The 25929-nt window shown below is 43.7% G+C and overlaps 5 protein-coding genes across 5 annotated transcripts; all 5 read right to left on the bottom strand.

The window, feature by feature from the left end:
* Nucleotides 1–506: 506 nt before the first annotated feature.
* On the bottom strand, nt 507–1316 carry LOC124188023 (fungus-induced protein 1-like). Its single transcript, XM_046580287.1, has 3 exons — nt 1203–1316; nt 947–1094; nt 507–786 (listed from the first exon to the last, which is right to left on the bottom strand). The coding sequence occupies exons 1-3, from the start codon at nt 1218–1220 to the stop codon at nt 671–673; spliced, it is 282 nt and encodes a 93-aa protein (XP_046436243.1). The 5' UTR covers nt 1221–1316; the 3' UTR covers nt 507–670.
* A 617-nt stretch (nt 1317–1933) lies between these two features.
* Nucleotides 1934–5102, bottom strand: LOC124188020 (extensin-like). The gene is made up of 3 exons (XM_046580285.1): nt 3969–5102; nt 3484–3550; nt 1934–3391 (listed from the first exon to the last, which is right to left on the bottom strand). Exons 1-3 carry the CDS (start codon nt 3984–3986, stop codon nt 2151–2153), a joined length of 1326 nt encoding a protein of 441 aa, XP_046436241.1. The 5' UTR covers nt 3987–5102; the 3' UTR covers nt 1934–2150.
* Nucleotides 5103–5233: 131 nt separating this feature from the next.
* On the bottom strand, nt 5234–6817 carry LOC124188021. The gene is made up of 3 exons (XM_046580286.1): nt 6678–6817; nt 6359–6455; nt 5234–5529 (listed from the first exon to the last, which is right to left on the bottom strand). Exons 1-3 carry the CDS (start codon nt 6690–6692, stop codon nt 5285–5287), a joined length of 357 nt encoding a protein of 118 aa, XP_046436242.1. The 5' UTR covers nt 6693–6817; the 3' UTR covers nt 5234–5284.
* A 1654-nt stretch (nt 6818–8471) lies between these two features.
* On the bottom strand, nt 8472–16539 carry LOC124187896. The gene is made up of 2 exons (XM_046580079.1): nt 9628–16539; nt 8472–9344 (listed from the first exon to the last, which is right to left on the bottom strand). The coding sequence occupies exons 1-2, from the start codon at nt 16537–16539 to the stop codon at nt 9087–9089; spliced, it is 7170 nt and encodes a 2389-aa protein (XP_046436035.1). The 3' UTR covers nt 8472–9086.
* Nucleotides 16540–18318: 1779 nt separating this feature from the next.
* On the bottom strand, nt 18319–25666 carry LOC124188019. The gene is made up of 9 exons (XM_046580284.1): nt 24699–25666; nt 23662–23835; nt 23280–23540; nt 22607–22712; nt 22407–22530; nt 22161–22325; nt 21155–21319; nt 19584–20240; nt 18319–18887 (listed from the first exon to the last, which is right to left on the bottom strand). The coding sequence occupies exons 1-9, from the start codon at nt 24732–24734 to the stop codon at nt 18659–18661; spliced, it is 1917 nt and encodes a 638-aa protein (XP_046436240.1). The 5' UTR covers nt 24735–25666; the 3' UTR covers nt 18319–18658.
* Between the last annotated feature and the right edge of the window lie 263 nt (nt 25667–25929).

Below are 25929 nucleotides of genomic sequence, written 5' to 3'. Positions count from 1 at the left end.
TTGGCAATTTTTACAGTATTTCGAAAAAGTATGCATAATGATTTTGATTTTGGCTGTCTTCACCGCTTAGTATCGCAACAGATTACACTCTACAGAAATCACTGCGGCACTCGCATTACCTTGCATTTCATTTGTCGGCGCCTTGAACCTGTCGATGATGGTGCCTGAACTTAGCACACCAGTGTCGCACGCCTGCGAGTTAATTTGCCTAATGCCAGGCGCGGAGTCTTTCAGAATTCATCGACAAGGACGTTTTTTTAACGCTTAAACTATAAGTTCTTCATTATTCGTAAACCAGTAATCATTATACAGTTTCTACGTGTATCATCAAAATGGGAATGAGACAGTCTAACCTGTTTTTCCTAACTTCGGTCATCGGATGGACTTTGTGCACTCCATGACTGTTATTTTTGATACTTAGAAAGTGCAGCGGTGATAGTTCGGAGTGCTGGTTGTAGATTCGGTTTTGAATGAGACGAAATGTGCATGTTCAATCACAGTACATGTAACAAAGAAAAGTATTTATTGAAGTATACATGGTGAAATATATAATTAATAATAAAAAAAGATCGTCCGTAGTGTCCGTAGTATATGTGTTATAAATCCTTGGGCATTGCAGGGTAGTCGATTATTAGAGAGTCATGAAACCAGTGGACATCAAATCTCGTCTTTACCACCAGTAGTCTCCAAGCAAACTTCCGTGGCCATAACCACTGTAGCCATAGCCACCGTAGCCATAGCCATGGCCGTATCCATATCCGTGGCCATAGCCATAGTATGGATAGCCTGAAAAAAGGCATAAATGGGTATTTCCCCGCAGCGCATTGTTATGGGCTTATGAAATATTGGAAGGCTTGTACATTTGAGTATTGAAAAAATGTCGAATAAGACAATCAATCGGCAATCGAACTTTCGTCATGCATGGATCAGACAAATGATGACTTACTGTAGGACGAGTATAGGCCATGTCCGTATCCATGGCTCGGATAACTGTAACTGCTGTAGACTATAGGATGTGAATAACCGATGTAACCGCTGTGACCAGGGCGGGCTAGTACGGTGCCGATGATGCTGGCCAGCAGAAGAAATGCGAACTGGTAAAGAAAAATCATCCCACATTGATCTTGTTAGAATTTAATTCATACAAAATTTTACGAAGTAACATTTCAAGTTACAAGTTAAGTCATTGTCGTTGCACTTACGATTTTACTTGAAGCCATGTTCAACCTATGCGATTCACCACAATGCTTGATGAGCTGACACCTCTCTTCTCGGAACCAACGGTAGTGGTTTCGATGTCCAGTGATACAGAAGAAAGATGTGAGGTTCTTTTATAGTATCCATAGAATCCTTCAAGCCCCTCTCCGTTCTGAATGGAAAAAAAAATTTTCCTTCCTTTGTACTTGTTCATATCCGCGATAATAACAGCATGCATTGTTAGTCGTTGCAAAAGTTACGTGAATATGCGTGCATTATGAAAGAACACAAGAGTACCACGAGGAGTTGGTCGGGGTCGCTGGTGCCTTGCCCCGCCCAATGCCTTGACATCCAAATATCTTCCCAGCACTTAATGAGGAATCGCTTGTTAACCGATGCTTGCTTACGTGTCATTTCTCTTCACAATAGAAATAATATGTCAGCTCACGTAACTAATTATTAAAGGATTTAGGGGCATTTGAAAATTACCATCATCTGTCACCAATAAGCTGCCACGCCAGCTGCTCGTTGCGCAATGAACGCGCAAGCTAATTGCCAACGCTATGCGTTATTAGTTCTAGTCACAGAGTTTGTCGCTAAGCTATCAGGTCTTGCATGAATTTCAATCCATTTCCTGCATTGCGCAGGAACTTGCTGTGAGAGAATATTTTTCAATGCGATAGAGACACGGAATGACAGTCTTGGTATTTAAGTATCTGTATTTAGGTATAACTCATTTCCGGCACTGCAGCAGCTATGAGTTAAATTTATTCTACACGAAAAGATATAGGTAGAGTAGCGAGACTGATTACTTGAGGTTGATTAAATTATGTATTATAAAGGTATGTACACGAAATTGAGTAATATTAAATAAGAAATTTACTGTCAAAGTTGGTTTGTTCTTCTTTATATAAATTAAGTCCAGTGGACTAATGATAAATTAGAAATTTAACTTAAAACTTCCAACTCTTGCTGGTGTACTTAAATTCTTCTGATGTGCCGGGCTGAAATTCATGATCTACGTTATCGATCGCGGGCAAAAAAAGCTTCACTTCGTAGATTGAATTTGAAGCGGCAGGTACAGGTGCTGCAGGGTTTTCTGGATTGACATCAGGTGTCGGTTGACTTAAAGGGGTTGTAGGAGGAGGCGATTCCTGCATGCTTTCTGGTAGCGCTGGCGGAGGCATCGGGGGTTGTGCAGGTGGTGGAGGTGAAGGGGCTGGGGAAGGTGCTGGAGGTGATGGGTGGTTGTAATTACGATGGGGATAGAATCCACGGAAAGGCTGTCTATGCGAAAAGTTTCTCGTAAAGGTATCGTTGAAGAGATTATGAAAGTGTTCAGAAGGACGATAGCTGCTGTAAAAAGGTCTTTGATAACCCGCAGGGAAAAAGGGATCGGGGAAGGGTGGAGACAGATGGTGCGGTCTCAGAGGGCGGTTTTCACCATACCCCTGATAATCCAAGGGTGGTAAATTTTGGTACGGATCCATGGGTCTTTCTTGAAGTGGCTGCGAGATTTTTTCCTTGAAATCATGGGGAGGTGGTCCGATATCCCCACCTGGTCTGAAGTAGTTACTGGGCCCCAACGGTCTGTCAAAAACCCCATGTCTGTACCTGTCAAAATCCATGCTAGGAAACGGGTTAGGGGGTGCTGACTGCGTCAAGATCTCGGGATGTGCGAAGCCGTTTGGTGGCAGAGGATTTGGACCATGGATAACCTCCGAAGGTCCCTGTCCTCCAGATGTCTCTTTACCGTTCCCATTAACCTCAATACTTTCCTTCGCGCTCGAAGTTGCTTTTACACCTGCATTCGGGCTTGCCGGGGATCCGAACGGGTTGTAGAGCTCGGATCTGTAGTAACCTGGATCCCGAATGTCGCTCACGTGGATCCGTGGCCTGAATGACGGTCCGTAAAAAGTGTCAGAGTAACCCACTGGCCCTGAGGCCCCATCCTGTGGGCTCGGAGGATAGTGGTAGTGATAGGACCTTTCGTAGTGGTACGGATAAACTTGATTATCGAAATGTATCTCCGGTTTTTTGTCACTGACGCTCTCTGCTTGTTCTGGAGTCCTCGGAACCGTTTGTTCCAAGTTGACCGCCGAACGGTTCGACTGAGCGCCTTGGAGTTCCTCGATGAGAGTCGGCGACAAAACCGTCTCGACGTCTTTAGCGTATTTTTTCAGCAGCTCAGAATCTGCAGATATGAAGATTAATGGGTCTCAATTACACCATCGATCAATTTCACGTTACGATATGCCACTGGTGAAATTGGTTTTGATAACTTACCGGGAGGTTCTTTTGCCACTAAACGTCTCGAGAAGACACTTAGCCATAACGCGATGCATAACAGGATCTGAAGTAAGAAAAGCAAATATGATCTTGGTTGTCAACTAATTTTTATTCGTATTCAGAAAAATCTAATCTTATTGTCAATTGCAGAAATAATGCTATGCTCTGTGTACATCTTCTAGAAATTTCTACAATTAGTACCACTTTATACAACGCATACAAACTACAACTTTTATCGATGCAACATAAATCACCAAGGCCAGTGTGCGTGTGCGATTTGCTACCTCATTCATAGATTAATACATGTAGGAAAAGTGTTCAGTAGTTACACAACGCGCACGTATTGTTATCTCATCAAAATACTGCACTACAAGTTGACATACCAAATAAAAGTAGTCACCTTCTTCCCACGTGCAATGATATCACCGGTGATTTATTCAAATCGAAAATTATTAGTCAGTAAATTGATTACTGCTACTCACCTGTGGTGGGTATTGCATGGTGCTCTCTCCACGAAAGACTAAAGGGTTTGCTCCTCGCTAGATGTCATTTATACTTTCTCTCCTGATTGTTACCGACTCCTTATGCGTGTATCTGGATTAAGGAATGGGGATACATGGCATGTCGTTCGTCGTTATTTCCCTGCTTCTCTACCTCTCATTGCACGCGTTCATGCAATATACACGCGGCGTGGTATGGAGGAGATACGGGGTGTTAGCGGGCCGCCAGGAACCACGGATTAAATGTAACACCAGGTACTCATTGTGACTGAAAAGACGCATTGAACTGTTTGGTTCACCGTCGATCATTCATCAGCATACGTCCTTGTGATATTTGGGCACTCGACACTACTGCATAACTATCAGAAGTTGTCCAATTAATTGAACGCAAATTACTTGACTGCATCAGTTATCAAGTGTCAATTTCTTTGATCACAAAGGAGAAAACCTTGCGGATCAGACCATCATTCGATCTTTCTAAGTTTATGCTTTCAATCTTTACCAAAGAAGTTATAAAAGACATATTCGATTCATTATTTTTGACTAGAGTAATTGCGAAGGTATCTCTTTTCTGTTAAGAGATCAGTTTGTACAACGTGGAAGTGAACAAGGAACTGGAAAGATTAAATAATTCGCTGTGATCGTTTACTCGGTCAGTTCAACAAACTGTCGATTACTACGGTAGGACTGTAGAGTCCCTGCTACGTTATGAAACAAACCTGTTTTACCCTAGCTACAGTCGTTATAAGCTATCGAGTCTACAGTTTTAATTGAAAAGTTTGTCACTCACTTAATCTAATTGTTCAATCTGAAGTCATCACGGGAAAAATAAAAAAATACAAGGTACCAAGTCAGCCCAAAATCCGAGAGGTTTTTCATCGAGGCGAACAGGTGGTTCAAGTCAACCTTCACGGTTTCTCAGAACGGGAACTTTGGTTCAAATTGCGAAAATCGAAATTAGCTTTGGTGTTACGAAACTACTCAAGAACCCAGTAAAGTGCAATGTAAAAATAAAAGATCATAATTGGTCATAAAATTTGCTCATCGAAAAGCGTATAAATTGCACGTTATGTTTCTTGCTTTCGTGTATAAGAAACATTATAAGGTGATCAGCGTTGACTGAAAACTACGTAACTATATAATACATAATAATTGCGACAGGCAATTGAATCACTGGCGTGGCAAAAGGTCGGCCAGTAAACGCGGTGAAATTGAAATAAAAAAACGAAATGAAAACAAATCGGAAATGGTGTTCGCAAGTAATAAATAAGGATTTATTTCGTCACAGAAATTTAACACTACTGATAACCGACCGAATGGATCATGCCGACAACGCCTGGCGCCACGACGCCCGGATGACTGAAGATCTGCACAGGCGCTCCAGATCCCGGAGCCGGAACGATCGATGGTCTTCTCGAATTTTGACTCATGACCAGCGACGGTGCTGAACGAGGATTGGCTGGTGCGTAGCTGGAGATTTGGCCGGTATTAGAGTTTCCGTATTTCGCCACCATTCCGCTGACGCTACCGTACGGAATTCCGCCTACGGGGTAAAAATGTATGGAAGTAAGTATAACCGGTCATCCGGTGGTCTGTGATTATAATATGTATGCAACAACTTTCGATAATAATTATTGTCACCGTCCTTCACGCAATCGGCACTCGACATGCCTAGTTTCCGTCTCTGCCCTACAATTCCATTAGAATTTCCTGCTCTTTCGCAAATAAACGAGTAAAAAAGAAATGCAACTCTCACGTCATCTCACGTGATTCATTACTTAGGAAAACGCGGATAAAAACTTCAATACCGTTTTACGGTCACAGTAACGTGGAGACCCACTAAGCCGGTTTATTTCTGGACAAGCTTGCATTGCATTCAATGACTGAATGAGCTTCTATCACGCATCAATAATTACAGCCAATAGAATGATGAACTTTTTTTTCTATACCTATTGTTCGAATCTGATTATCTTGCCTTAGAACGTCTGTAATAACAACCTGATTACGAATTTTTATTGTAATTTTAAGTCGCTATACAAATTCTCTTCGATATTTCGTTTACTGTGCACAATAATTTTCTTCCGGGACTTGATCACGGCAATTTATCGATAAATTCCCTAAGCGAGTTCGAACCCGCGGCTTTACTTGTACTTGATTTGCGTAAGCAATATACTTGTCCAAGAGAAAGGATTAGAGGAACGCAGCGATCTCTGTTGAAGAACTGAGGAAGGCGACTACTAAACGCGAGCTTGACCGAGTAGGCAGATAACTCTTGGATTATATCTGCTGCAGCAGCATTGCTGAAGCTCAAGGTAAACTGATTTCACGATTTACTTGCACGAGCTAAGTAGCAGATGCTGTGTATACTTTACCATAGGCAAGTCCATTCGTCATCTCCACCATTCCAGCACTGTCTGGTCGAGCATTTACAAAGTTCAGGATAGCGGATGCCGCGACCAGGATAAGGATCTGAAACAATGGTTTATGTGTCAGTTTATCAGAGTCTCGGCTGCAAACTTGGTCTGCGAAAGCCTATCATAAGCAGTTTTCAAGTAATCTTTCCAAATTTTTGATTTACAAAACACCAACTATATTTGACGACACTGTGCAAGGATTTGTATGTTGGATTGTGAAACGTATTACAAATATTTGAAAAAGAGGTTGAATGATCGAAGAGTTGGCTGCACTCACCTTGTTGAGAGACATGTTTCACAGAGAAGTTCAGAACGACTGAGCAAGAGTAAAACTCAGAGCTGGTATCATGAACCGAATTATATACTAGTTGAACGTATGTCATTAGCCAATCAAAGTGAAGCAATTTTTTTCAAGATCAGGTGTTATTCATAAGTTTAGAATTTTATCGCCGCACAGTGCGCCGGCCTCCTTGACCTTGAGCCAGGCCCAGTTCCTCTCACAAGTCTAACACTCGATTTCTGTTACCACTATAGCCATCTGTGTATATCAAGGACTCGCTGGATCGTGTTTGCTGTACCTGAGTATACGCGTTGGCTTGTACGTTCGACGCTCGATATGGCTTAGTTGATAATTAACTGACTTAAGAAATTCAAAGAACCAATCAGTTTTATATGAAACCTGTCGACTCTAACTCATTGCACTCTATGTAGGCCAATAAGGTGCAAGTTCCAGTGTTTTCACTGTTCGTTGGATTCTTTTAGGAACGAAAGGCTCTTGGGTTCACCTTTGGGCGTCTGATCGCACATGATAAGAATGACATATTTTTATCCGATGGTTGAATAAGATAATAGCAATATCGATCCTTTTGTTCACTTGCGGTTAGAATGTGCTAATGAGAATTTATATGTCAGTAGGTAAGTGGCAATGAAGGGAAGTCACGGATATTTCTGACCTCTGTTTTCACACGAAATTATTTGCCTGCGGTTGTTTCATATCATACTCGACCCTCGTTTTGGTAACCTGCGTCTTCTGGACCAGGAACTTCCGCCTTGACAGGATATCCGACGAAAGTTTGCTTCGACCTCGTATCAAAAATATTGGCACTAGATTAATGATTTTCTCGAGTGTCAAGAACCAGGTCAGGGATGTCAGGCAAAACTGAGATCGATTCAAAGCGCTGACAGAGAGAACGATGTAAGCTGCCGTTTAATTATTGCATATTTAAATCGTAATTATATACAAGTTGACATTGTCTCGCTCAGTACCAGTCAGGAATTTGCATGCAATTTTAATACTGAAGAAATTTAATAAAAATTCTTCAAGCTTGCGTTGCATAATTTGCGCAAAATTTCTCGCCAACAATGTGCACGAAAACCGGCAACCGTGGACATTGCACGGGGACAAATTTTTGCAACATACAAAAGCCTTACCACGTCCAGTGATTCAAGTCCTTCTGCTGGTCACGACTGTCACCTAATTGCATCATTGCTGCAAGAATTAATACCTCCTGTAATTACATCTCATTGCAGTAATCACGCGCTGTTGGCTCAGAGCTATGACTGTATTTTCAGGTTCGCAGGAGCTTCGAAGATCGGTAGATACGACTGCTTGATGGTAAATATTTCGAAGGATACCAGGGGCGTAATATTTTTTTTTTACTTGGATGCTTGAATTGCGGCACTAAACAGGGAAGAGTACGAAAAGTATTATCAATGATCCAGATGTTCCCATGTTCCTGACTGTGCGAGGGAGCCAAACTGAACGAGTGCTTTGCATCTCTGGATCTGTAAGAATTTTGTAGATTTTTTTCATGTTATTAGACAAATGAACGAAATAGTTGAACAAATATTCATACTTCCTGGGAAACATGACTTTTGAGTTCGTCCGATTCATTGAACGTCATAACGTTTCGGGTAATTGATTAACAGTATTCTACACTACGTGCAGTGGCAACCTACTCGTTTCAATGAAATCGCAAAAGTATTTCCGGTCTGTGATTCGGTTTATAGAAGACCAACGAACCGACGGCTTACGTAACAGTTACGCTGAATTCGAAAATGACTATGAGAATGATATTTATGTAACGTATTTTATTAATTATAACAAAACAGAATTCTCTATGTACAATATTATAAATAAACGTATAACGGTAACGAGTGGAATGGTGTACAAAACAGGTGAAACTCGAACCCAGTATATGTTGCATGACGATTAGATCAGCGGTAGTCAGCGGTGGGTAAGAACTATTAACCCATACCTGCGTGTATATGATCATTATAGCACTTTTTACGGTATTTTTTATCTCCTCAAGAGCAGGATTTAGAACCATATTGTTTGACCGCGGAATATTTTAGAGATATTGAATAATTGGTATATCAATTGCTTAACCGTGCAAAACAGGTATCACGAAATGCATAACGTAGTCGCAATAACAGCCGTATTATAGTTTGATTAGCATAACGATTGACAAAGTCTTAAATGACTCGAATTTAAATTATTCAAGGTGCAACGACACCGACATAGTACTTTATACTTGCTACCGCTGCTGTAGTAATTAATTGCGTATTTTTTTCCGACATCTGCGAATGGTGAAATTTTACGGCCCCGTCACGCTGTAAAAATCGTGTCAGGCACGGACTTTAACGATTTGTTTAAAATAACACAAGCTCTGATACATAACTACAATCATTTTTTATCCTCGATGTAATAATAATGCCGCTGGCTTGGGTCCCTTATATAGTTCACCGTCAAAGGTTTCACATCCTCCTCGTCTTTGTCATCTTCTCTATTCTGTTTCATCCTTTCCTTTTCAGTTGAACTGTCTTCGTACACTGTGCCCGGAGTTTCCTCAATGTTTGTATACTCTTTCCTTCTGTTGTCTGTTTCCTTTATTTCACCCAACTGCGGAGGCATTTTTAGAAGCAGTTGGCCCATGACGAAGCTCTGAAAAATAAAGCAGTTATTGCACCATACGTGTCGGTAGTTTTGACAATGTTTTTACATGGCAAATGGACTTAGTTATTTGTCAAGACATTCAGGGTGAGAGCGATTGCAGAGTAACCAGGATAAATTTCAGATGTTTCTCATTTCTATTTAGAAACTATCAAAAATGATAATTACACTTTTAGTGAATGTTGTTGTCTGCAATCCATGAGGTAGAGGTAAATATTTTTCGGTAGACATGCTCGGTCAATCGGGTGACCTCACGACTGCTAAGATAACTTACATCGTCCCTTAGTGAACTATCGATATCGGCGTCCGACTCGGCATTTTGCGTTTTCACCTCATCAAATTTTTTGTATCCCTGATTCTTTTTTCTCCTCAGTTCTTCCATTTTGGCTCTCTTCAGGTGCAGCTCGTCCTCCAGTGCCGACGGCCCGACGGTCGGATCTTTGGGAATGATTGAGATGGATGTCCGTTTCTTTCCATCCTTGTCGAGCGTTACTTTCATCCGGTAAAAGTGTTCCGGTGTCTCTTCCATGGTTTCTGAAAACGTTTCGACGCTCTCATTCTTTCCTGGAGAATCATCTTCCGAGTTCGTTGAATCTGACAAGTTTTTTGTACGATCTGGCACACTCGTATGAGCCTTCTTCGACTTCAAATTGTCATTTTCGAAGTTATTTGCTTTGTCCGTATTCTTGTTCGTAAGGGTTCCAAAGGTGGTATCCCGATTGGGGAAAGACGTCTTCGTGATGATCTCTTCCTTTGACACTCGCGAGCGATGCTCAAAGGTTCTACTTGTTGGTTTCGGATCTTCTGTATCACGATCTTCGACAACGGTCGATGTAGGCCTTTTGGTTGTATGCGAGATTTTCTCGACCGTGTTACTTCTGGTCGGTGTACGAGTATCGACAGTGGGTCGTTTTCTTCGGCGGGACAAGACAGTCGTTGATGCTGTTGACTTCTGCGGAACTTCCTGACTCTGAGACAAGTTTGGAGCATCCTTGGAGTTGACACGTTTCCGTACGACAAATCTACCCGGTGTTCTGGGTAATAATTTTCCAGGTTTCTCAGTTGTGGTCGTGGTAGTGGATGTCCATCTGGCTCTTGGAAGAACCGTACTCGTAGTAATTTGGTGTTCCTGTGCCCTGTAGAAAGGTGTCCGCCTAGCGGTATTGGCTCTACCTTTCAGTCTTGATGGTCTTCGTGTCGTTGTCGTCGTCGTCGTTGATGTCGATGTCGTTTGTGTTTTTGACATTGCAGGTGCTTCAGTGGCAGATTTTAAACTTGGTCTGAGGGTAGGCCGGTCCCTAACAGGCGTGGCTTTGTAACGAATGACTAATCTCGGTGCCGTTGTGATATTTTCGGGAATAATTTTCGAATCAGATACCCGTTTAGTGTTCTTCAAATCAGAGCGAACCGGTTCACTCGACACCATCTTTTCGGTTGTGGAAACTGGAGTATTAACTGTGGGTGCGGGTTTACCGGTGGTCGAAATATCAGTTTCGAAGGCAACCGTGGGCTCGACTGAGGATGCTTCATCAGCCTCCTTCAAAAACTTCAACACCGATTCTCTTATTTTCTTAGGCTCGGCGGTCGTTATAGGTGCACTATTAGAAAATGGTAATTTGAACTGATTGGAACTGTATTTACTGCTAAATTTAGCAACTGGGCGATTTTCTGATCCCACTTCCTCGTTGTCGTGTCCTTTGTTCCTCCGCAAATTCTTTTTGTAGTTTTTACTCGGTACTTCGTAGCGCTCCCATGGGTACGTGAATTTTTCATTTTTTTTTGAAGAAGAAGCCTTCCTTTCTTCCTCGTCGAATTCATCGTCGTCGTGGATCGAACTGTAGCCTATCATTTTCCTCAACATATCGCGCTCTTTCCGCCTCTCTTCGGCCAATCTTTCCCGTTTCTCCCAAGGATATTCATATTTTTCTGAACTATGCGCCGAGTAATCTTCCTCCGCTGCATCCTCTTCGTCGTCCTCTTCGTCATGATACCTTCCAAACGTGAATTTACCGTTCTCGGAACTCTCGTCAGCTTGATCTTTCTCATCTTCATCGGAGTCATCGAAGAAAAATCGTTCGTCCTTTATATCCTCGAAAGAGGGATGGTAAAATGCTGGCTTATTGATGCGAGGTCCCAAATCGGAAAATTTCTCATCCTCAAAACTCTCGAACGGTGAACTCGGGCGACTGTTGTATCTGAAAAAAGTCATTTCGGAATCCTTTTGCGGTGAATTTTTCTCCTCACTTTCAGAATTATCAGCGCTTTCGTCCGAAGAGTCGGAATACTGTTTCGTATCACTGGAATATTTAGGACTCTCTTCATCAGATGACTCTTCTTCTTCGTAAGAATCATTTTTTGGATCTACATCGTGGTCTTCGTCCTCCCCGTCAACTTGTTCCTCGCTAGATTTCTCATTTCGAGTATTCATCACCTCGCTTTCTGATCGTCCCGATTTTGGCTTAACGTTAAAGCCATCGCCGAATCCAGAACCATCTGTTTTAAAAAAACTATCAAAATTCCCATGCCCGAAAGTCCTCGTAGGTTTTGCGAAGTCCATGACACTCGGAGTCGTTTCTTCCTGAACATCTTCGTGAACATCATACTTTCTAACTATTTTCTCCGGTTCAACAGTAGCGTTTTCTTCCTCATAATTCTCCGGACTCTCGTCATTTTCTTCTATTCGTTCCGGTTCAAGATCTGTCGTGCCAGCCTCGTAGATCTCGTCAGAAGATTCGGCATTTCCAACTCGTGTTTTCCTCTTTCTAGGCATTGTATGAACGCTCTCATGAATCTCACCTGGCTTTGCTACTTGTTCCGAGAGAGTTCCGATCATATCAGGATTTGTCAGCGCTTCGGTGCTCTTAGATTCCGGCAATTGTTCCGAGCTTGGTGTGGTCGTGGTAGAAGCGACTGTTTGAGTCCTCTTTCTGACGATTTCCGTGTACCTTGGTTCTTTTCTCCTACCGTCGATCACTGCCGAGTTTCTTTGGGCGGTGGTGAACTCTCCGTGTCTTTCGGTGCTTGTTTCATCCTTTGAATTTCTGGATCTAGTCCTGACAACGTAAGCAGGTCTGTTCTTTCGAGTTACAGGCTCTTCTGTGGTAGTCGTCGTTGTAGCTGCACTGGCATCAAGATTGGTCTTCCGCTTTCGTTTAAGCCTTGGACTCGCTGTTGTCGCAAAAACAGCACTGGGATTTCCGTTTCGTTTGCCCCTTACTTTCACGATGTGTTTGCTGGCGTTCATCTCTGGGTCACCTGGACTACCGCGGCGATTATCCAGGCTCCGTTTGTGGACCGTGACGGTTCTGAAGTATCCGATAATCTTTTGGTCATCATCCTTCACCGGCCTCTCGGTTCTGACTCTAGTATTGTACGAAACCTTGTTAGTTCTATAGGGTCGAAGTTTCGGCTTATTGACGAGCTGAGGAGGCGGAAGTAGACCGACGATACTCTCGTCGGAGGGGCTTGCCGTTACACCCATCGGGTAAAAACCCTGCTCTCTTTTCCCGTTCGGTATTGGAACGCGATTCGACGTTTTCACTTTCTTTGGACTCGTTGCACCCGGAGTGTGGCCTGCGTTCGGTGATACAATCGTCGCCTCCATAGAGGTGGGCACGGTTGGCGTTCCAAGGAATTCGTACAAGCTTGCCATGTTTTTTATCGTCCCCATAACATCCTCGTAAACTTCCGTTTCATACGGTGTTACGGACTTGGTTTCGGCCGTCTGCATCGCGGTTGGCTCAAGTATCTGAGCCGGTCTACGGTTCCTATTTCTTCTCGGATCTCTCTGCGGTTTCTTATTCAATGATTCTATCAATTTAGCGTTATTAGTGTTGTTGCGTTTTCTGGTCCGCGGTTGAACGGAAGATTTCACGCTTATGGCTTTCGCTTGGTTTCGGTTCTTCACTCGCCTCCGGCCACTGTCCATTCTTTTAATCGTTATGGTTTCCGGTTTTCTCGATTGTGCAGGGTGCTTTTCGTCTAGTTCCGGCAATTCTGCGATCCTGGCCGCAAACTTTACGGGGTCCAATTCGGTTGGTCGAGTCGGTTGAGTGATCTGCTTCTCGTAAAATAAAGGGCTGTCGAAAGGGTTTTGTCCAAAATATTTCGCTTTGTAGCAGTCTAATTTATCTCCCAGGCCTCTCAGGCGGGGTAAATTTTCTTTTGGGCCCCTATTCGGTACGGGTTCCTCCTCTTCGGGGAGAACTTCGTCCAGACTCGGATCGACTCCCTCGCACTCTACGTACCTATCTCTGGAGTCATAGAATTCCATTCCTCCAAACGTTTTTCTCGGAATCTCTTCGGGGTTTATGATATACTGTAAGGGAGACAAACTCGACACTTTAGAATTTTTGTAAAAGGGATATTTCTGATGATCGATACTAGCAACAGTGGTTGTGGGATAATTCACGATCTCGTTAACGTCCTCAATTTCGTCCAGGTAGTCTAGATCCGGATCATCGATTTCAACCAGCTCTTCACGTCGGGCTTTTTCATCCTCATTTTCGTCTTCATCTTCGTACTCTGGTTCTTCCTCCCTCACCTCACCCTCTTTCACCGCATCGTGATCTTCGTCTTCGAATCTAGCTTCGATTTCTTCGTCGATAACATCGCTAGCTATTTTATGAGACGCGTTGAGCAGATCTTCATGATCGCTCCCATTTCGCGATCTATCGTTCCTCAGAAGTCCGTCGCGCTCTTTACTTTCACTCAGAAAAAGCTCTTCCGCTAGCGTAAGGGAATCTTCCGTTACAGTCTGGCTATTTTCACGTACCAGATTCCTTTTCCGTCTCATTGTCGCCTTCCGCGCACCTTCGATATCACGGTGCTCCGTTGACCCTTTATCATTCTCGACAGTAAAATTGAATCGCTTACTTATCTCGTGCGCAATAACAAAATCGGCGATCTTCTCCTCACTCAATGCTGTTTCGTCAACGCTTCGCGGATGTCGCGAAGATCTGCGATTACGCGGAACGTAGAGAGGATCGGCATGATTGGCAGGCTTGTAATATCCAATTTGCTCGGCGTAATTATCTCTGCCATTTGGCGGAGGTGGCAGGAGTTTAGAGGCGGGAAATAATCTCTTTCTATCAACACCGGGTGGGGCACCGCTATGAAATGCCGGTGATTCTAAGCCTATAAACTGGACTAAGCCGTTGTGTTTTACATTGTTCTTGTTAGCGTTGAATTTTTTCCCATTACCTTCTTTCGCCGCTTCGCTTTCCTGCGTTATGGTCGAATAGCCTGCGACATTGGGATATAAATTCAGTGTGAAATCGGAATATACAGACGTGCTTACAGCCGGCGGCTTCATGATAGTGAAATCCTCCACGTTGGCACTCTCACTTTTTTTCCCATTGTACTTCCTATTTTGTTGGCTGGTTACAAAGTTCAACATTTTCGCATACTTCGAGTCTGGACTGTATACCCGGACAGAAGTTCCCTTCCCGTTGTCAGACGCTGATGCCAATGGATTGTTTTCAGTCAAATCTGCCCTACCGATCGCCTGATCATGATGTTTCGTTGCCGAACTGCTGTGAGACGCAGTGGAGCTTGCGGGATCATAATTCTGGTGCCTTTCAGCCGCTTTCTTTGCTGACTCGAGATACATTTTTTCCCAAGCAGACGAATCCGTCGGCAGGCTATATTTCCCATAATCATATGGTTTCCGCGAGTTCGTAATCAACGAGTAAGTCGGTGTGCTGTATAAAGAAATATCATCGTAGTGCGATGGTGTCGTTTGTACCACGGACTTTACAGGAACGTTCATAGCACTATATCCCCAAGTTGCAGGATCACCGAAATTAACGAAACTCAGATAATCTTCACCGCTCCGGGGGTTCGCGATTTGATCGTTCACGATACCGTATTCCTGTTTCGGAATCGCGTTTGGATTTACCGGCTGGTGGCCATTTTGGATTGGAACGGTATCCTGAATCGGCAGAACGACACCCGCGTTATCAGAATACAGAAGATACGGACCGTGGCTGTTAAAGGCCGTCAACGTCGTCGACGGATCTGCGTTATAGGGAGTCGCCGATGTACTATAGTACTTCCAAAATACGTCACCGTAATTGGCCGTTGTCGGTGCCTCAGTGATAATTGGCTGCGGACTGTTAAGACTCTCGTAGGTAACCGTGGTGATGTCTCCCTGCAGGTTGTAAACACTCTCCTGCGGTCGTGAATTCGACGAGTCGTTATTTTCGTCAGCGCCGTATTTGCTTATCTGTGCGTTTGAATTCAGGTTCTGATTATTCTCGATCTCTCCTCGAAGCAGATCCTTCTCCGAGCCCTTTTCGGCCTCTTCGTTTTCCCTCCCGAGGTCGTCCTCCAATCTTTCGATCTCATTCTCCGCGACGATTTTCGGATTGACATCAGGCCTGCTCAGCTCATCCTCGGGGAACTTATTCTTCTTCTTTTTCTTCTTCTTCCTGGACGATTTTTTAGGTTTCGAATTTTCCTTCGGCGGAGGCTCGTCGCTGTAGTCGTCGTTGAATTCCTCAAACTCCTGAAGTTTCGGCTCGGGAGTCTCGCTTCTCAGATTTCCCTTCTTCGGTTTGCGCTTGCCGTCGGCTCCGGATCTCGCCTTGCTGTGTCGCTGGTCGTGGAGCTTTTTGGCGTACCCTTCGTGAAAGTCGGCGTCTCTGACATGCCCGGCATGGTCGTAGGCCGAGTCTTCGTAGCCTTCCTCGGTGTATATGGTGTTGGTCTTCTTATTGCTGACCACTTGTCGTAATCTGGGAGCGTTCTCCCTTTCCTCGGCGGTTTCGGCCTCCTCGATGGCTGCGCTTTGCGGCAAAACCTTCACCGTGTGGGTACCTCGCACCTGGGCCAGTGATTTAGTCGGCACAAAATCCAGGGGGATATTCTTCTTCGGATCAGGCTTGGCCCAGGCACCTGGAGCGACGTATTTCGGTCGCGTTGGCACTTCCGCAGGATCTTCGTGCTCCGAATAAGGGATGACGTGGTCCGGTGGGCCGGCAGGATCGTCCTCCGAATCCTCCAGGGCGACATCCTCGCTGCTCGATTCGGACGCACTAGGCTCGAGGTCAGGATGGACACTCGGTTCGTCGGACTCGGCTTTTCCCTCGGTCGTAAGGCTGCGGGCATCGCGGCTACTTGGCGAGCAATGATTTACACTTAGAACCGAAAGAAAAAACAAGCACCAAACTACTTTTTGAATCATTTTTACAGATGCGTTCACCACCACATTATTTCTGCCGAACTCATGGATATGCAACCACTGAATTTAGTCGGGTTTCACTTGTTCAAGGGGCACGATTTTGAGATTAGGTGGTCACATGCTACCACCAAGTTCAATCCTTTTCTGTTTAGTTGTTAGATTTGTAAATGTACGCAGATCCGATTTAGTATACGGTCTTTAGGCACTGATACTTAATGTACTTTCTTTCCTAGGCTGGACAGTTTCTTAGCATCGATGTTCAAGACGATTAAGTCACACTGCACAATCAATAATAGGAAAAAAATTAGAATGCAATTAAAACTCGTTGATAATCTTCTACCACACGGTGCGTATAATCCGAATTACCAATGCGCACATTTCACTGTCAAACCGTTTTAAGCTTTCCACCTTTACAAATGAGCCACCAGAATGTACTGCTCGCTGCGCGATCAATGCAGTCTAATTTATATTTTCCTAGGATTCGAAAGGGAGAAGCGAGACAAAAAACGCTAACGCTATCTCTACTTGCCGGAACGACATTGCGTTCCGCTAGTTCTGGATCAATTCGAACCTTCCGAAATTAATTTGCAATTGATGCTGACTGCGTTCCTTTATATCGACGCGAAAACTGCTTTCCCGTGAAAAGTTTTTTCCACAGTATTTCATTTTATTCCAGCGTTAATCAATTCACCTTTTTTGTTCACCAGACGTATAATTTTGAACGGAATCATCAATTTTTTTGCTATCTGACAGACAAAAAATATTAAGCAAATTCGTGTTAAATTATTTACAGCAGAAAAAAGTGAGGAAGTTAAAATGCAACCACCAGTGTTGATGTTTGTCTGTAAAGAGATCAGGCGGTGTGCGTGCGGTTTGGAGTGAAAATAACGGAACACAAGACCCGGTTCTTGAATCTTATACAGAATTATAACTGCGCGGTAGACAGAAGAAAGTCCCTCCGTCGGCGACAAGCGATTGTGAGCACGGTTGCGAGCGATACGCTTGGCAAATCGAGGCGGAAAGTAAGAAAATCATAAAATATGAAGCGGTTGAATAGAACCGATACATGCATGTAAAAACATCACTAGATTATACATACCTACAAATATTGTTGAATGATGTGTTCGTTATTTTCCCAGCCATGGGAATTGCGAATCTCTGTACATTACATTATCATTGCAGTCGCGGGAATCAATAATGCGTTGCAAAATGGGCAGTCAATTTGTCACGATTGTTTGACAACTTTTTTCTATCTCCGAGTCCTTCGGAGTGTCGCAAAAATTTATCGACTCTACTTTTAATGAAATATTGCACCGTATTGCAATCGTGCTTGCCATGAAATTTTCTAGAAGCATGATCGAAGTTTGATTTCGTTCAAGAAATGCATGAACAGTGATTTTATCAGTGATGTTGCCTGCAGAGAAAGTTCTCGGGCAAACTTTCAGTGTTAATTTTACACATTGTAACAGAGTAAACCTTACCAATGGAAATAAGCATGGATAATCTGGTCGAAGTTTTATGTGGAGTCTGCCGACATTAGTCCTCGAGAGTTGTTTTTATCGGTCGAAATGAAACTATCACATTGTTCATTGGCCCATTTCACATACAAGGTTTTTTTGCCAAATATACTTTCGCATTTCTACGTATCTTCGAGTTTGAAGGATTGAAATTTTTCTCTTCTAATCGTAACGTTGATTTAAAACTACAAAACAATGTTGTTTTATTTGTATATATACATATATATACCTATATATATATATATATATATATATACTAATATAAAGTACAAATTTGAGATAACTTAAGAATAAATCATAAATAACAAAGAGGGTAAAAATAAAAGTAAAAAATGAAGTGCGTGGAGGTGGAAGGATATAAATATATCGAGGAAAACGACGTGAGAAATGAATACGTGCCGATGTTCAAGAGTCGGAAGAGACGAGGGTAGATTTTAGACAGTTAATTCTCTTCCCCGTCATTTCGTCTGCCAACGGACAGAGCAAAGTAGAATCATAGGATGGGAGGGCTTTGAAATCGTATGAAAACATGCGTATGACCTAGTGGCGAATAAATATATATCTTATGAAAAATTTCAGGTACGTTTAAAAGCAGTATCGGTTTCCTAAGCTGAAACTATCGGCTTCCAAGCGTTGGAACTTTGCACTGGCGCTGGCTGCGTGGCCATTTGCGGTTGAACAGATTGAAGCATCGAGGCTTCCGGCTTGAAGAAATCTATTATCGGATGATAGTTGTAATTTACTCGGCGCGGGGGGTCCTCGTATTCCTCGGTGTAGGACACGCTCTGGACCCTGGTAGTGGCGTCTACGGCTTGGTCGAATTGTTGACTGTACCTAGAAAAAACGAGCGATTGTTGAAGGATCGTAAAATAAGGATAGAGGCAATTTTTTTCTCTCTGCCTACTCCACTTGTTTCTCTTTTCAATTATCACTGCGGTTTTCGAATAGATCAGGAACTACTCGCTGCGTAAGATCTATCCGTGAAATTGTATCCTGTGTATCGATAGTGATATTCTCGCACTAAAATTCACACCTGATCATCAATTTATTTTGATTTCCATCGTGATAATACTTCCAAGTTTAGATAACAGTTTTGCACTATTGAATTAAAATCGAAATCTCGAGTAATAGGAATATAATATAAACGACGTTGAGATACGTGTGTAGCCGAGTTTCTAAATGCCGACAGTTCTCGGTCCGATTTCATGGGATATTAAATATTTCGAACGACTTGAACGATCAGTTTACGGTCTACGTTCAATTTCTTTCCGTGAAACTTTGAGCATACCAAGATGTAAATTTCTTCATTAATGATCGCCAATAACGTGGAACCGATAAAGGCAACGGGCTAAAACAAATTCAAGCTATTTCATAATTAATTTTTAAACGTATCAACCAATTAATCCAGCGTCCATAAAAATACCCGCCTATCCGTAAATCGCACCAACAACCGTACAATACCTCGCAACGTAACGACCAAGCAAAAAAAAAAAAGAACCAATTAATTGTTACGGAGAATAGAGCAATCACCGTTTTCCAGTCGTGTCCGCTTCCTGGTTGCCCGGATAGTCGAGCTGGGTATTAGACTCCCTTCTGAAGGGCCTGTTGGGCCTCGACCTGTGCTTCGATGCGGGGCCCGTGTATCCAGGGGCCCTGGTATTGGGCGCGTGCTGCTGGGGCAGATTGTCAAAGGGCCTCGAAGCCCCGGAGGGCTTCTTCGCCCTGGTCCTCAGGGTGGGAGTGAGGACGGGTCGACCAGGCGGCGTGGTATTGGGGTTTGGCTTCTTCTCGAAGAAGTTGTAGTTGGCGCTGGAAGCCGCGTCGTCGACGTACGAAGGGTTCGAGCCACCGCTGACGTAGCTGGATTCGAAATTGGCGCTGGGACTTTTCTTCGAGATGAAATTGGACCCGGGGTTGCTAAAGTCGCGATATTTGTCGGCCTGGTCCTCGGCCGCGAAATCGGCCCCGGGAAAATTTTCGTTCAGTTTTGAGGGGGGGTTTTTTCGGTGAGGAGGATACAGGTCCGAATAACCAAGAACGTGGCAGCTGCAACAGGTCGGGACCTTGAAGATGTCCATGTGCAGACCGAGGTTCGTGTCCCAGGTAAGCAGACGGTGGTAGGTGAACACTTGCGTGCACGATGATTTGTAGTTCTCGGACACGAAGGAGCAGCTGCTTTGCGGTTTCCTGCGCAAAGCAAAAGTGTGATTAAAAATAGCAAGCGCAAACGCAGGGTCGCCAAGCGGTGTTAAAATCATACAAAATGGGTATTAGGCGTGAACGTGGAAAATGGAGAAACAATAATATTCATCATCTGTAAGATAGAACCGTGCCGGCTTTCCTAGTCGCTGAGAACACAAACGAACACGTATTGAACGCGTAGAGCGAAACACGGAACCCGGTAATTATAAACTTACGCTAGGCAATATCATCGACTCGCGCGTAAGGCTGTTTAGAAAATGATTTATGAGTAACAAAACCCGTAAATACGATCGGTCGCTTTTACTTTTGCAGACCGTTCGAGTATGTTACAGGTACCTATATTATATATTTATCTGTACAAAGTACGCACGTACCAACGTTACAATTTATATTCGTGAAACAATTATCCACGCTTTGCAACGCGTGTGCTGCGATCTGACGCAGGCAGGTTAACTTTTTGCAGAGCTTGTCGGGTAGTAAAAAGACCGATCAATAGGAATGAAACGTCGATCCAATCACGAGTCGTATTTACTCTCAGACTTTATCCGAAGCCGTCATCCCTGTCGGGGGGCAGGCAATTCCGTTTCTTATTCCCATTCCTCATTCCTCATTTCTTTTCTTGTGCAAGTACCTAATGGGTTTTCCTTCGTTGAACGATCGTGTTTAGTTTTTTACGTTATTACAATACGACCCGGGTACGTTGTTATGAGGGATTGAGTAACGATAACGTCGCAAAGAAATAAATTGCGTGAACTTTTTACCGTCGAATTTATCTCACAGTGTTTAACACGCCGATCGGTGGGTCGAGCGAATCGATAATCAGAAGCCACAAGAGTCATCGAATCACTGCAGTTGGTATAATATGACCACCGCACAAATATGCGTCAATTTTAACTCACGTGCATTTCTCCAGCCTCAGCGTCTGCGTGTGTTCACCGGTGTTTATGATGTATTTCCAGTCACCGGATGCTGCTCTTGCGAGTTGCGGGCGTGCGTATCTGATCTGCGACGGACAGGTGAATCCCTCCTCGACGCTCTCTGCGTAGGGGGAATTATTGTCGGATCTACTGACACGGATCGAGGAGAGTTAGCGAGTGAACGATTTTTCGGTACAATCGTGTTTCAATATTAATTTCTACTTATTTCTATTTCTTCTATCTGCGTGCTACAGGCAATGAATTACGCCCGAAGTTGAACAACTTGCGTGCGTGCAATTGGAAAAATATGGAGTTTAGAAACTCGATGAAAGTCGTCAAATTTTTGGTCTACACGCCGCGGTGAGAAAAGTTTTAAAGACACCTGAAAGCTGACTTGCCGCGAAAATACCCGCCGCCAAGTGAGTTTCTTCTAAGTCGCGTTCCCGATCCTATTTCAAGCTTTCACCTGTCGAAGTACCAATTTCCAATTATATACGTCCGCCGTAATTTATGCCTGATAAAATTTAACGGACAACGCGTCACTGCGGAGATTGTTTGTGAATAATTTTCATCGAATCTTTCGCAAGAAGAATTTCTCCGTTCGTGACAGGGTGATACTGCTTTATATCTGGTTAAACTGAGGTTGCATTATCGACTACCTCTTGCAGTCCTGCACTGCTGTTTAGCACAGAAAGAGAAGTTTTCATTTAAAATTACGTAATTTAGATCCAATTCAGAAATTCATTCTGTGATGTTAAATGATTCGCACGTTCTGTCAACTGATTCACAGCTGCTGGACTCGCGGTCGAGACGGTTGCCCAAGAGAAATAACGACGCTAATTGTATTTAAAACAGCACGGTAGTTTTTCTTTTCCCGCCGAAAATTCATCTACTTGCAGGTAATCATTGATAACGAAACTGTTGCTGCTCAATGAAGGATAGATAATTACTTAGCCAATTTTAGATCGGGTTTACTCAATAAACGCACCTCTTGATCTCGTTGCTCTCGAATCTGTTTTCGAATTTATTCTCCAACGGCAACGCGACCGGAAGTCTGTCATCGTAAAATTCCGTGGTGCTCTGAGATTTGTAGTCAGCCAGTAACGCAGATATCATTTCCCTGTTGCTTCTGATGCTTCTCAATATCGCTTCGCTGAAATGGAGAATATTATTTTACCTTCACCTACGTGAAAACTTTCAATCTCCAGCAGTAATTAACTAACAAATTACTAACTGAGGGTAGTCCGCAGCTTCAAGGCAAACAGTCGACGTGAAAAAAGTGCATTCTTGCTCGGTGGGACTTCTTTTTACGTCCGTTGGTCGTCTTCCTGGTCTCGGAAGAGTCGGTCGCGGTCCGTCTGAAAACCGAAAGTTATCTTATCATTGATTCAAATAATTCAAAATGGTTAATTTTGAACAGTCGATGATTTTCACCTGGATGCACATTTCTTCGGTTCATCGTCGACGGGCGTCGAGGCTTCGAATAATACTGAGGACGTCGTCTTTTTCCGACAGGTACGTAGTACCTCAGTTCCTGCGCCTTTAAGCAGAAAAAAAGAAAGAGTGTTTATATTTGTCTTTCATCAAACTGAAATCGAAGTTAATCGACAGCCTTGAAGAGGCCGGAATGTATCATTTGGGGAAAGCATCTTGAGGATTATTTTCAATCTTCGCGGATTATACCATGAGAGGACTGAGTGAGGAGAGGAGTGTATATAATGAAAAAATTATCCAAGCGCGATAAACCATCGTGTCATTGTTCATCGCACAGCCCGATGGATGTAGTGCAAAGGCTCGAAAGTGGCACGAAGACGTTGTTCTCACGAAGGAATCTTCTTGCCGTTTGAGAAACGCGATGGATAACGGAATATCGTTTTGTACTTATGGTAAACGGCGTTAACAGACCGCCGATCTTTAGATGAAAACGTAAAGAAAAAAAGAAAATAAAAAGTTTCAGAGAAAACGGCAGACCAAAATGACGAGGCTAAATACAATTGGGAAACTTTCTACTGGCGTAGAAGAAATTCATGCGTATAGGTATTGTTACAACCGAAGAAGGTGTTGCGAATTATAAGTAACAGCTGATTGTTATCAAAATTGTTATCACCTCTGGCAAATCCTCGGGAATATCGTCAGCGATGATTTTAGCGATGTCCATGCTGATCGGCAGCATTAAATCCCTCGTCACGTTCTTCTTATCGTTACCGCCAAACAGCGCTTCGACCTTATCGAACGGCAGCGTTGTGTCATTGTGCGACATTCTTGTCGTAACCAAAACAGCCATTGCTCGTTTCTGCGGTGGTGACATGCTCCGTATTATGGGCAACACTTGGCTCAGCTGAGCTTGTTTTTCCGGCACTTTGACAGCCTGTTAAGAATTTTTTTTTTTTTTTTCCTGTTTTTGAATAGCATAGATGGACAGAGATATGTGATTTCGCTTGAGGGTTTGCTAAACATGCTGGCTGAACTAACCACGGAAATTGACTTACGCTGAGAACCGCATTCCTGATCTCCAGTTCCTTCTTCTCGAAAAATCCACCCTCGACGTTCAACGACGTCGATATCTTATCGTCGGCCAAATCTCCTCCGTCTTCAAATCCCACGTCGTCCAGGTCATCCTCTTCTTCGGCTCTCGTTGTGGCTACCGTACCCAGGAGAGCTAACTAGGCGTTAGGAAAAAAAATTTACGAGTTTTATGATACAAAGTAGTCCAACGCATTAAAATTGTTATCCTAAATCTACTGATCCATGACTTTGGAAGTATTATAACGTAGCTTGGTACAGACGTGGTGAAAAACCTGATATCATCTATTCTCTGGACGGTGTACGGTGAAAAGAAACGTATGCTTCTTTATTCCTGTGCGTACCTTTGTAGTGTCAGTGTCTGGTACCAGCGTGTGTTTGACGTAAGAGACGGTAAAGACGTGTGAAACAGTCGTAAAACGGAAACGGCGGTAATTCAAGTAGGTACCCGGTTCATGTGACACAGCATGGCAGGCATGTATTATTCGCGAAGAGTATCTAGGATGTAGTCAACGGTGACCTACTAACCGAAGAAAAAGCAGTGTCTGTGGTCCGATTGATCGGCGGATAGTATGTGTAGAAATATTTTTTTATCATCTCTAGCGAGCGTGTAATACCGAAAGGTGAAAATAAAATAGAGAATAATTAATAACCCGGCAGGTGTTAGACTCACTGTAAGAAATTAGCATATCATTAACGTAAAACTTGTCGCGTAGACTTTACAACGTTGGAAATAATCCATGCCATTCTATGAAATTCGATAATCATTTTAAAATCATACGAAACAACCCACAACCGGTCGTCCTTCGAATTTAAAGAATGAAAAAAGGCCGTTGGACGTTTCATTGAAGACGGACCACGTGGAGTGTCCGAAGAGTTTTGCGCGTGATGTGTTGAAGCACTGGTTTGACGAGTCGCGCAATTTTGAATACCTTTGAAGGATGATAGCCTATGTATCTTATTCAAGGATCGTACGGGTACAAGCATGATCGACGTGTCTTACCACCAGGAAACACTCGCTTCTTCTCGGTATCCTCATTATCGCACACTGTTATCTCAATCCAGAAGTAAGAATAACGAGTGCTTCATGAATCACACCTCACACTTATTTCCACAGCACGATTCTAGTCGAACACGAAATTAACAATTCGGATTCACTTCACAGATCCTCAAGTCGTGACGCTTGTCTGCATCTTACGATCTTCCCGTCGGTCCTTCCAGACTCTCGTGACCGTGAGGAATGGGTAAAACGCGCCGGCAGCCGAGTCCTCAGCTTGTTTTTGTGGGTCAAAAGAGACTCGCGTTCACCTCGTCGCTCGAGAGCCTTCTCTCGAGGCAATGATGGCGCGCGCATGAAAAAACCACTTTACGTCCATTGCAGAGGACTCAAAATCGGCGAATAAAATTTCGTATTCTCTCCCGTCGCCGTTCGCAGCTTCGATCTTTCCGGAGAGACGATATCAGGCAAGCAGCATCGTCGCAATTGCTAATCACTGCCGGTATCTGAAACTCCGCACACGGGTTACCGAGGCTGCAACCGTGACCGAGAAAACGCTCAGCGTTCGCCGCCCTAGCGGGAAGTCGGCCACGCGTTGCCACTTACTCGTTTGTACCCGGGTACCGTTTTCCGTACTCCTCGGACGATACGTCTTCGATCGCGATCTTCCGGAACGGGTCTTGATTGCGAATTGCACTCCTGGTACGGTTTCGTCCTCGGCCAAAAACTGGTTCCCGCAGGATCCGGTCTTCTCGACGCCGAAATTACCCACGTCTTGCACGATGAGTCCAGCATTTTTTCGACGATCGCATTTCGAGCGAAAGTCAAAAATCTTTTACGAATCGTCAATTATAAGTAAGAAAACCGGGGCACGTGAATTGATAGGGTGTCGGTTGAACGTCAAAGTCGTTAGGAGGCTTCTTAGAGAGGCCTCGGGAGACCGATACCGAGTTGATTTTAGGACTTTCGATCGAATTGACTGCGCACCTGGTATCGCACACCTGGAATTTATTTTCATCATAGAAAGCAGCAATCAATTTAAAAGCTTAATGCGTTGGACTGATCGCAGCAACTGGAGAACGTCGTCCTCGTCGAACATGACTCACGTCATCCTCTGATCGCCCGAAGCAGCTTCGAGGTTCAGGGTCGAAAAAGGGTGAAAGCGATCGGTCTGCCCTTCAAGAGATTCAAGGTCATTTCATTGCCAGATGTGGAGGTGGAAGGAAAGTTGCAGTGG

Source organism: Neodiprion fabricii, chromosome 1, assembly GCF_021155785.1.
Source record: "Neodiprion fabricii isolate iyNeoFabr1 chromosome 1, iyNeoFabr1.1, whole genome shotgun sequence".
Classification (NCBI taxonomy): Eukaryota; Metazoa; Arthropoda; class Insecta; order Hymenoptera; family Diprionidae; genus Neodiprion; species Neodiprion fabricii.
This window is presented reverse-complemented; position numbering and strand designations above follow the sequence as displayed.